The sequence below is a fragment of the Bubalus kerabau genome, chromosome 4 (genome assembly GCF_029407905.1).
Source record: "Bubalus kerabau isolate K-KA32 ecotype Philippines breed swamp buffalo chromosome 4, PCC_UOA_SB_1v2, whole genome shotgun sequence".
Lineage (NCBI taxonomy): Eukaryota > Metazoa > Chordata > Mammalia > Artiodactyla > Bovidae > Bubalus > Bubalus kerabau.
In genome coordinates, this window is record NC_073627.1 from 39,660,774 (window position 1) to 39,672,981 (window position 12,208).

The 12,208-nt window shown below is 43.1% G+C and overlaps 1 protein-coding gene across 2 annotated transcripts in view; it reads left to right on the forward strand.

Moving 5' to 3' along the window:
• ZZEF1 (zinc finger ZZ-type and EF-hand domain containing 1) overlaps positions 1–12,208 on the forward strand; it is a 94,896-nt gene that overhangs the window by 23,918 nt on the left and 58,770 nt on the right. For both annotated transcript variants that reach the window (XM_055576869.1, XM_055576870.1), the window contains exons 9-16: positions 419–517; positions 1,724–1,815; positions 2,191–2,339; positions 6,779–6,890; positions 8,384–8,599; positions 10,265–10,365; positions 10,901–11,070; positions 11,886–12,019. In XM_055576869.1, the coding sequence (XP_055432844.1) occupies positions 419–517; positions 1,724–1,815; positions 2,191–2,339; positions 6,779–6,890; positions 8,384–8,599; positions 10,265–10,365; positions 10,901–11,070; positions 11,886–12,019 (1,073 nt within the window). The remainder of the gene's footprint in view (positions 1–418; positions 518–1,723; positions 1,816–2,190; positions 2,340–6,778; positions 6,891–8,383; positions 8,600–10,264; positions 10,366–10,900; positions 11,071–11,885; positions 12,020–12,208) is intronic.

Genomic DNA, 12,208 nt, shown 5'->3' on the forward strand with positions numbered 1-12,208 from the left:
ATTAATATATGATATTTGTTTTTTCATTATTTATATATTTAAATGCAGTTACAATAAACTTAATTATTGACTCCCAAACAGTGTCTTAGGAATTCCTTTCTTCTCCTACTCAACACACAACTATATTAAGTCTGTGTTATTAATCTGTGTCTTACAGTATGCTTTGTTTCTGACTGGTTGTTATTCTAGAGTGATTCTTTTGGATTGACTTATTCTTTGTTTCTTTCAGGAGAGCAGAAAAGGGTTGTATCCCCTTTTATCTGATATTACTTCCTATGTTAGCTTTTAAATGGGTCAGCTTTTAGTTAGCAATCTGGGTGGCCACAGGCTCTCTGTTTTCACTGATGAGCATTCTAGTTTTCATTTTTTCATAGCGCTAGCTTCAGGCTCTCTCGCTTTCTCTCTTTTCTTTGATCAGGGAAACCTCTCCAATTGACTCTTCAGGCCTGTGATGTCAAGGGAAAAGAAGAGAAGTCAGGGCCTGAAAACCTGCTTGCTGAGCCGTGGACGAGGGACGGTGAGTGGTGGACCTGCAGGGTTTTAGTGAGTGGAAACGGCCACTAGAGGCCCTGTGGAACTGCACTGTGGTCTTTGAAACTTTCAGGACGTGCAGTCTTCACTGCCCGTGTGCTTCACTTGGCATCAGTGGTTCCTGAACTGTTTGTGTGATTTCTTTACTACAGTGTTGCCATCTGCTAGGTGTCAGTCACCTGTAACAACTTAAAAGTACTTGAATGTTCACATTATACAGTAGGGAGGGACCACTAGGATGTTATACAGGCAGGTCAAAGGAGAACTCATTAATACATGGAGACCAATGAGAATGCTAACATGATCTACACATGGCTGCAAAATTGGTCAGTCTTCATAAGGAATAATCAGCTGTGTTCCTATAGACACAATTTTTATTTCTGTGGACAAGAATCATTTGCATTACTGTCATATTGTACAATTTATAGAATTATCAAGTAGCTTAGAGACAATGAAAGGTGGTGAGAACTCAAAAGAGTGGGTTAAATAAACACCTTGGGGAGGCTTCCCAGGTGGCTCAGTGGTAAAGGATCTGCCTGCCAATGCAGGAGACGAGGGTTCAATCTCTGGGTCGGGAAGATCCCCTGGAGGAGGACATGGCAATCCATTCCAGTATTCTTGCCAGGAGAATCCCAAGCACAGAGGAGCCTGGTGGGCTATAGTCCATGGGATCGTAAAGAGTCAGACATGACTGAGGACACATGCAAACACACACATTCTTTTCTTGCCCATTTTGAAGACTCAGAATCTTTCCTGACAGTATTTGAGAAACTAATTCCTCTCTCAGCCTTTAAGTCTGCTTGCCTCTAACAGCCCAGCCAAACATCAGTCGTGGTTTTAGGAATGGTTCAGAAAGATGATTAACTGTCTAGTCTTTTGTCTCTTTGAATTAAAGTCACAATCTTTATCAACTTTTTATTTCTTTATTGTTGCCTCAGAGCAGGGTTGCCTTATGTATAGTTGAAAAGATGATGCTCTGACGAAGTTATACCTGGCCCATTATCTGTTACCTGGTGGTTGATCAGCGGGGTTGCATCTGCCTAGAGAGGAATTCTTTTTCTAATTTTTATGAGAGGACCAGATGGGCTAGATGCCTCTGCCTCAAAGGATATGCCTTGGTTTTGTTGGTCTTAGTTCTTACGGTTATTACAGATGTATCAGTCATCCTAATGTTAATTTTTCTTTTTTGTAGGTTTTCTTACAGAGACTGGAAAAACCAGAGCAAGTACTATTTTTTCTACAGGAACTGAATCTGCCTTCCAAGTTACTCAGATCAGAATTATGGTAATTCTTCTGCTGCCTTCTTTCAGAAATGTTACTACTAGTTTTAAAAATAGGGTTGCATTGCAGAAGTCCATGTCACTGGCTTTTCATTGATTTTAGTGATTTTTCTGTGTCAGGCCTGTAGCAGACACAGGGGCACAAAGATGAATAGATTTTAAGCCTGTGAATGGTGTGAGTGTAAGGATCAAAAACGGTGAGGAATCCTTTCTTGGGAAGCAACTTTCTTACTTTTCCAGGATTTCATGTATTTGAGATCTCTCTCTGTTGGTTTCATTTTTGCTTTAAGCTCTTTGAATCTGACCACATTACTTGGGAACAGAATGGCCACACAATTCCAGCCCCTTCAATGTTCTTTACTTAGGCCTCTGTTTCCAGGTTCGACGTGGTGGCATCGGTGCCCAGTGTGGCTTGGTGTTTGCGTACAATTCATCTTCTGACAAATTTCATGCGGAAGAACACTTCAAAAGATTCGAAAAATATGACAAATGGAAGCTTCAGGAGTTCAGGCAATTTGTAAAAAGCAGGTAAGGAACAGAATAAAAATCTTTCTAGTTAATAATATACATTCTCTTACTGGTGACATATGTTTTCTTTATAGAAGAAAAGTTGCTACTAACCCATCTTTAGTAGCCAGGAACATTCATTGCTTTCTGGCAGCATGTGTGAAGACATATATTTTAATTTGTTCATAGACTTTTACTCGGTCCCTTTCGTGACCAGGTATATAGATCTTCAAAATGGCTGGGTAAAGAAAAACACCAATACAGTATACTAACGCATATATATGGAATTTAGAAAGATGGTAACAATAACCCTGTGTACGAGACAGCAAAAGAGACACTGATGTATAGATCAGTCTTATGGACTCTGTGGGAGAGGGAGAGGATGGGGAGATTTGGGAGAATGGCATTGAAACATGTATAATATCATGTATGAAACGAGTTGCCAGTCCAGGTTCCATGCACGATACTGGATGCTTGGGGCTGGTGCACTGGGACGACCCAGAGGGAGGGTATGGGGAGGGAGGAGGGAGGAGGGTTCAGGATGGGGAACACAGGTATACCTGTGGCGGATTCATTTCGATATTTGGCAAAACCAGTACAATATTGTAAAGTTTAAAAATAAAAAAAATTAAAAAAAAAAATGGCTGGGTAATGATATCCATGTGAATTGTGGGCAGCCTGAGGTCTTTAGTCTTATCTAGCCCCTGGAAAATGTACCCCAGCCCCAACTTCCTTCCTCCTGTTTTTGTGCTTTTATTGAAAATAATTATTAAGTACCTATGATGTGCTCGGCCTGCTGCTAGGCACCAAAGATGCCTTGCACTAATGAGCAAGTTGGCACAGTCTCTGCTCTACAGAGCCTGCTCAGAAGACAGATGGTAAAGCCTACAGAGTCACTGTGCTGTCCAGGCGAGGTAGGTAGGAGGGATCAGGTGTTCTAGGAGCACAGGGCAGAGCATCTGACCTGATCAGGGAAGGCTTCCTGGAGGAAGTGTTGAATATGGAGGAGTTAAAGTTAATTAACCCCTTGGAGTAGTGGAAGAAGAATGTCCCGAGCAAAGAACAGAACAGAGTTGAGAACTCAGAGGTGGAGTCTGGCCTGCTCAAGGCACTGGCGAGCCACACCTTGTTGAGGTGTGCGGTGAGGCAGAGAGTGGGGTGAAGTGAAGCTGGAGCGAGGAAAGGGTCAGGTCATTAAAGGCCCTTTGTCTCTGTTTCAGAGTTGAGACTTTATCCTGAAAGCAGTGGGGGCAGGGGAAGGGATTGTGCTATCCAGGTTTCAGGAAGAACGAGATCGCATGTGTGGTTTGGGCGTACTACTCTGGAGCCTGCTGTGTGAGGCAGGGCTGGAGGAGAGTGAACAGGGGGCAGGGTGCAATGGGTGAGGCTGCTGCTGTCACCTTGGAGGCCAGAGTATGGGTGACATCACCCAGAGCTGCGACAGGAGCAGGGGAGAGATGTGGACCGACTGCAGACATGCTAGAAGGTAGAACCACCAGGACTTCGTGTGTGTATGTTAGTCTCTCAGTTGTGTCCGACTCTTTGTGACCCCATGGACTGTAGCCTGCCAGGGAAACAGCAGGACCTGGTGAGTGACTAAATGAAGAGCCGGAGAGGGAAGAAAACGTAGGCATCAGTGAGTCCTGGGTTTTGCCTTGGCAGGGGGGACATTGGTAGTGCCTTTTTCTGAGATAGAACATACTTCAGGGAGTACAGGTTTGTGAGAAGATGATGAGCTCAGTTTTGGCCCTGTTGGCTTTGAGGCTGTAGGACACCTCTGAGATGTCCCACAGCTAGTTGGATAAGCAGGTCAGGAGCCTGGAAGAGACTTTGTCTTGAGGGCACAGAGAGCAGAAACATTTCAGCGATGGTTTAAAATGAATTCGAAGAGATCATTCTGGAGGAGCATGTATGCTGGGAAGAGCACAGAGGGGTCAACATGCTGAGAGGCACCAGTATTTCAGGGACAACGGACAAAGGGAGGCTGATAAAAGTGGCCAGAGAAGCAGCTGGAAAGCCAATGGAAAGTCGTGGTTAGAGAGGCAGGGAGTAGGCAGCCCTGTCAGATGTCAAGTAAGCTAAGTCTGTTGGACTTAGCTGCAGAGGGCATCGGTGACCTCCTGGGCAGTGTTACCTCCCTTAGCACTAGTAGCAAACTCACAGAGCTGAGCCTGAGATTTGCTCTTTTTGCTCCTGTATTTCATAGGTAATGGGGTGCTGGAGATTTTCCTATCACCCAGTACTGTACTTGCCTGGAGAATTCCATGGACAGAGGAGCCTGGTAGGCTAAAGTCCATGGGGTCGTAAAGAGTCAGACATGACTGAGTGACTAACACACAGTACTCTACTCCTGGGCTTTCATGGACTTACGAACCACTGATAATTGTGTCAAATGTGGATTCTGATTCGATGGTTCTGCGTGGGGCCTGAGACCTTCATTTCTAACACGCTCCCAGGCGACTCTGGTGCTCCCTGACCATGGATCACACATGAAATAGCAAGATTCTAGACAAACTTCCTCTCTCCTCTGGGCTTCCTATGGTGGCATCTCTGACAAATGCTTATTCAGCCTCCCTGGAATGTCCTTAGTGATGGAGCACTCACTGCATCTCAGTGATGAGGACTCGTTTGATTGAAATCTTGTAGCTGTGATCTCAACTCAGTAGTCCTAATTCCAGCCCTCTAAATGAAACATCTCTCTCCCATCATGCATACATGCTTTTTAAAAATGCTTTTCTTTTAAAATAATGATCAGAGATTACACTGTTTTTAAGTAGCTGTGTCCCACTCCTGGCACATATTAATACAGGTCTTTTTCCCTAAACCTGCTGTTAAACAAGATTTTCCACATCTTATATAGGATGATTTTTTTTTTTTTTAACCTAAATACAGGTTTATTCACTAGTCCCTTGCTGATTTTAGCTCCTGGTTCCAGCCTGAGCTACTCTGAAATCCTCATTTACTTGGCCTACATATTATCAGTCCCTCTCCAGTTTGGAGATCAAAATGTTAACGAGACATGCATCTGTCTTTTTGCCCTTTTTATTTCCCTGCCCTCTTATCAGATGTCAGTCAGTACGCTCTGGGACCAGCTTTGGGCTTACATTACATACTTAAGGGCTATACGTATTCAGCTCTGTTTTTTCCACCCTGCCTATGAATTGATATAGTAAGCAAGGTTGCTTCTACCCCTCTCTGACACCCTGCCAGCTCTTTCTTTATATCTCAGAGATCTCCTTGATGACTCCCAGAGTGAATTAAAAAGTCCTCAAACACTCAATACTTATAAGAGTCATTGACACAATTTTGGGCTTAGATGGAATACCACTGGTTTGAGGCTCAACTATGTCATGAATTTCATGCTTAGAATGACTTATGGTCAGAAGAGAATTTTTTTCTCTCTCTGTTATAGAACTTATTCTGGGTCCTTTGTTTTTTTCCTTCCTGTTGTTGTAAATCCCTGTGTTTGTTTATCTTAATCCATACAGAATTATGCATGTGTTGGCTAGCCTGTTAGCTGTAGCACAGACTAAATAAAGTTTTAGGAATGTTACTTGAAAAGACTGCCATTTTCTCCTTCTCAGATATTTTATTCCTAAAAAGGAAGTACCATTCATGTATCCAGTTTTTAAAAAGAAATGGCACACAGTTGTGCTTCTTCAGCTTTTGGGTTGAAATGCTTTCCTGTAAGGAGTTCTTAAGGAATAAGAAAAAATCCTGAGGCCTGTGAAGGCTGAAGTTTCCTTTTTTGGAGCTCCAGGATCCAAAAGCTCCCCAGCTTTTACCCTTCAGCTGTTGCAAGTATGAACCTCAAGCCAGTCGTGGATATTTTAGCCAGTCCTAGGGAAAGAAAATGAACCTGCCTCTCCTTTGACTCTTTCCAGAAACACATACCAGCTGTTGCGTTGGACTTAATTCCTGAGTAGCTCATCTTAGATACCTGTACTGCAGGTCTCATTCTTCAAATAATCCAGTTATCCAGAGAAGCAAACTTTCTCCTGAATTCTCAGGTCATATTTGGGGCTAATAATAGTTCCCATCATTCAGATGAGGAGGCTGAGAAGTGGGGAGGAAGTTACCACCACCTCCCTTGTATACTTAGGCACCAAGTGGCACACCCCAGCCTGTTGTTAACAGACAGGCCATCTAAACAAGTTAAATGCCATGTAAAGTGAAAGTGAAGTGAAAGTCGCTCAGTCATGTCCGACTCTTTGTGACCCCGTGGACTGTACAGTCCATGGAATTCTCCAGGCCAGAATACTGGAGTGTGTAGCCTTTCCCTTCTCCAGGGGATCTTCCCAACCCAGGGATCAAACCCAGGTCTCCCGCACTGCAGGCAGATTCTTTACCAGCTGAGCCACAAGGGAAGCCCAAATGCCATGTAAGTGGTGCCTTATTTGTTAGACTCTTGAGAAGTTGAGAAACAGGAGAATGTTTTATGAGTACCTTTGTGTTTACAGGATCGGTTGCTCATCTGATATCCTTGGTGAAGATGATCCCATTGGCTGGTTTGAGCTGGAAGAAGAGTGGGATGAAGCAGATGTCAAGTTGCAGCAGTGCAGAGTTGCCAAAGTAAGCATCAGTGAAATGTGGCCTTCACGTACCTCCCCAGTCCTCCCCTCCTTTTGTCTGTTTTTTTTTTTTTTTCCTTTAGATATTTATCCATTTGGCTGGGCCAGGTCTTAGTTGCAGCATGCAGGATCTTTGAGTTGTGGCATGTAGGATCTAGTTCCCTGACTAGGGATTGAACCTGTGCCCCCTGCATTGAGAGCACAGAGTCTTAGCCACTGGATCACCAGGAAGTCCCATTCCCTCTTTTTGTCTTATAAGTGTTTATTGAGTGGTCATTGTGTGCCAGACTTATGCCAGCACAGGTACCCTGGAGGTGAATCAGACATGATCGTGACCCTCAAGGGCTTCAGAGTCTAGTGGGAGACACAGACATATGAGACACTGTGATTGGGCTGATCAAGAGACATACAGGGTGTTGTAGCCCGGAGGAAAATATTTACCCAGTCTGGAATTCACCAGGGAAGGCTTCCCAAGAAAGTTGGTGTGATGCCAAGTGTTGAAAGTTGATTAAGCTGCCTTCTTTAGCCAGGCTGAGAGGTATGGAGAAGGGCATCTCAGGCTGAGAGAACAGTTAAGTCCACAGGCATAAGTGTAAGAGAGATGTCTTCCTGTAGCTGTGAAAGAAACAGTGATTATCTGACTACTTAATTGTAACCTCCATTATAAATCTTAGTAAGAAGCTCAAATAAAAGAAATAACTATCTTTAGGATTTATATATTGTAGCTGCTCAGTGAATATTTATGCAACTGAGTAGTGGATTGTGAAAGGTCCTCAACAAAGGAACTTTCACTACAATAAGCAGAGAGTGTGCATAGAAGTTGGGCTTTGAAAATGACTTTAGCTTTGCAAAGACAAGGCTGTGTCCTAGGCTCCCAGCACATAGGTTACATGTAATTGGAGGGTTTTGAGATGATCCGTTAGGGCAGTCATTGACTGTTTTCAATATATAGCTGTTTTCTGTTTCAGAATGACTGTGCTGGGACTTCTTTGGTGGTCCAGTGGTTAAGACTTCGCCTTCCAATGCAGGGTTTGTGGGTTCAGTCCCTGGTTAGGGAGCTAAGATGCCACGATGCCTCTTGGCTAAGAAAAAAACAAAAACAGAAGCAGTATTATAACAGTTCAATAAAGACTTTAAAAATGGCCCACATTTAAAACAGAGAAAACTTCAAACAAGAAACCAAAATGACTGTGTCACAGAGCAGACATCTTTCCCTTATTTATCCTGTCTTATCCTGTTTTTGCCTTGAAGAGGAAGTAATGCCATTTCTCATATTATGATCTTTCCCAGAACCTGACTCCAGCATTTGTATTGTCTCTTTCCTATTTGCTGTAGATTCTAGACTTATACTTTGTGTCTCCAGGGCTAGGCGTCGTGGGACCTCATTAATCATGAAAGTCACAGGGAGACCTGCCCAGAATGACCTTCACCTCCCTTTCATCAGTACCTGGAGCTTCTGAGTCCTTCTCATCACGTCTGTCTTGTTCTTTCCAGTATTTGATGGTGAAGTTCCTCTGCACCCGCCAGGAGTCGGCAGAGCGCTTGGGAGTACAAGGCTTGAGCATCAGTGGGTACCTCCGGCCTGCGAGAGCAGAAGCCGAACAGAGCATCGTCTGTGCTCACTGCAGAAAGGGCATGGAGGAGAGTGTCTGCGGGGCCACACTGCTCCTCAAGACCCTTCAGTTCATCCAGCAGCTCGCCCACGACCTGGTAGCGTTTACTCAGTTGTTAAACCTCATTCCTTTGGGAAAAGTAAATGATGTGTTTGGGGGAAGGAACACCATCCCATGAAACCTGGCCCTGCTGAGGCCTTCAGTTTGAATGAGGATGGCAGGGGTCACTGCTGTGATGATGTTGGGAATTCAAGGGGAGTGCGGTATGGGGCATTGATGGCGTCAGTAAGTGGAAGACGAAGTGGCCTGTGATCACCTTGAGGTTTCCTGGAATAGACCTGCACAGAGATCTTAAAGATGACCAGCTGTGGTTGCCAGGGATCACTGGGGAGCCAAAGCACATTTATGGGATTTATGTCTTCTATAAGTCCTAGAAGTACTCCAGAAGTGTAGGTGAGTTCTGTCTCTTTATTTGAACTCCTGAAATAATAACAGGATTTTTTAAAAGTTGAAATATAGTTGACTTATAGTATTAGCTTTAGGTGTACAACATAGTAATTCGATATTTTTATAGATTACACTCCATGCAAAGTTATTACAAAACATTGGCTATATTCCCTGATATGCATTATACTCTTATAACTTAAAATTGATGTTATACCTGATAGTTTGTACCTCTTAATCCCCTTCACCTGTTTTGCCCTTCCTCCCACTCCTCTTCTTGCTGGTAACTCATTTCGTTCTATGTATCTGGGAATCTGTTATTATATTTGTTTGTTTCATTTTTAGATTCCACATATAAATGAAAGCTTACAGTATTTGTCTTTTTCTGTCTGACTTACTTCACTAGAGTAATACACTCCAGGTCCATCCATGTTGTTACAAATGGCAAAATTTCATTCTATTTATGGCTGATTAATATTCCATTGTGTATGTATATGTATGTCAGATCTTCTTGATATGTTCATCTGTTGACAGACAATTAGGTTGGATCCACATCTTGGCTATTGTCAGTAATGCTGCTGTGAACGTTGTGTTTTCGATACCGACTTTTACAGTCACTGATAAAAGCACAGTGGCAGCCCACTCAAAGATAAGCACTCAAAGATAAGCACAGTGGCAGCCCCTCCAAGACGTTTGCAGTTGCCACCATAGAGAATGTGGCTTACGTCTCAGGACTCTGATAGAGCCCTCTCGTGTGTGGGATGCAAGTGTCTACTCTTCACCTTCATTCTGCTTCATGGCACATTCAGAGACTGATAACTCAGTTTGTATGTGCATTGTTTGGTCTTTGGAGCTCTCCTGTCACAGCAGAAAACAGCAGATGAGAGAGAGGCGCTTAGATGTAACAAGAGCGTTTACAGCAGGATTGATCTTTCAGCCTGTGTTCAGGGAAGGATCAAAACAAGCTGCAATACGATCCTGGACAGTAGTCATCACCAAGTAAAGGTTCCCTCATGTCCCAGGTGTCGTATCTGTGATGTCAGGGAGCTTTCACAGGGGGGTGTGTGTGTATGTTACATGTATATATACACTCACATGCATGTGTACACACACACACACACACACACATATTTTATAAAGTTTCACACCCAAAAGTAGTTGTCCACAGATTGTCACTTAAAGGTCACATCAGTTAATGTTGGGATTTTCATACGAGGAGCTACCTTACCCCTTGATAATGAGAAGTAAATGAGCCGTTAGGATATTTCTCCAAATGCATTTTTCCGTTTTATTTTTTCTGGTCTTAATTATTTTTTAGGTACAGCAGAAGGAAAGTGGCTTAAAATACAAATCTTTTCTGGACTTTGCGGGTCTTGACTTGCAGATCTTCTGGAATTTTTACAGTAAATTAAAGCAAAAGTAAGTCAGAATCTATTACAAGATGATAGTCATGTGGAGCTACCCTAGTGGCTCAGATGATAAAGATGATAGTCCTATAAACACAACTGAAAACTCTGAGTTTTGCTATTCTAAATGAACAGATGGTTTTTTTTTTTTTACCCCCCAGGATTTTTTACTTCCTACTAGTTTATCTTGTTCTGATTTGAGAAATTTGGTTATTGTTGAAAATAATATCTTACATTTCTGTAAAATACTTTATTTGGGCAGTGTTTTTGCAAGCATTTTGCCCTTTATATTACATTGTAATGAGAGCCAGGTCAAGTATTATAGTGTCTACATGTTTACTGCTGATGAAACACAGTCAGAAATGCATTTCTTTGCCACAGAGTAGGCAGTCAGACAAGGTCTGTTTCTTCAGACTCCATACCTCGTGCACTGTTCTTTCCTACTGAACCTGATGCCTAGTGGGGAGAGTCCTTTGTAGATAGCTGTGGGACTGCGAGGGAAAAGCAGCTGGCCCTTTTGCTCTCTGATGGTCTTTGTCTTTCCGTAGCCCCAGGGAAGAGTGCATCTGTGCCCAAACTCTGCTTCTGCAGCTCCTCCAGAGCTGCTTCTCGGTGCTGCAAGGAGATGTTCCTGCCGCCGCTGAGGACGCCAAGGCTCCAAGCCCGCGCCCTAGGCCAGTGGAGGCTGCCAAGGAGCTCTACGCGCACCTGTGCAGTGGTAGGATTGGGGTTCCTCTTCACTGTCACCCTGTTCTGGTGGCCTGCAGGGCCTCTCGCTGTAAAGAACCGGGGGTTCTTTGACCGTGCAAACCCAGTAAAAGGTTTATGTCTTTGGAAAATGAGTTTCCTCAATCTTCTTTGAATCATTGTTTGGAGTTCAGAATTTAGTCCTCCTCAATGCCTTCCTCCTGGTTTCTGACATATAGTTGTGTTATACTGAGAGTAATTATTATCATACTCTCCAGTCTTTTTGCCTTTTCATACTGTTCATGGGGTTCTCCAGGCAAGAACACTGGAGTTGTTTCCATTTCCTTCTCCAGTGGAGAATGAGTTGGTTAGATAGTGTCACAGACTCAATGGACATGAATTTGAGCAAACTCCAAGAGATAGTGGAGGACAGAGGAGTCTGCATGCTACAGTCCATGGGGTTGCAAAGAGTCGGACATGACTTAGTAACTGAATAACAACAACATTCAGTCTTTACTTCAGCTAAGACACAGGGATAATAAGGCTGATAGATTGAAGGGGGGACATGGTAATGTTGATTGAGAATAAGACATGTGATTATCTGAAGTTATTTTTAAGGCTTTGCAAGTTGTGTCTCAAAAGAACAGAGAAATAATGAAAGAAAAGCTGGAACATAGAGTCTTTATTTTTGTTAAATGTAAACAACAAAAAAATAATTTCTTTACACTGCCTAGTTTGTGCAGAGGTATTTCTTTGTTCTGGTAGTGAGTTTATGGGCTAAAGCAAATATATATATTGTAAGTGAATAGATGGGCTATATTAAAGCTGATTGTTCGTTTTTATCAGTGGTGGATAGGTTGGATGGAGACTCTGTGCCCATGGAAATACTAAAACAAGAAGTCAGGAATACCCTTCTCAATGGGGCTGCCATCTTCTTTCCTGATCGACTGACCCGACGGAATCATCTCTTCACCATGATGGTAATTATTTATGTTAAAAGTGGAGATTCCACTCTTGACCTATCTTGGCATGAAACGTAGTAGTTTTCGTTTTCTCTGATAGCCTCTCGGTTTCCGTTTCCCACAGGTGTATTTGATACTTGCTGTATGCAGAGTTTTGTTGGGACACAGGTATCTAAGACATAGCACCATACTCAAGATGGGGATGAC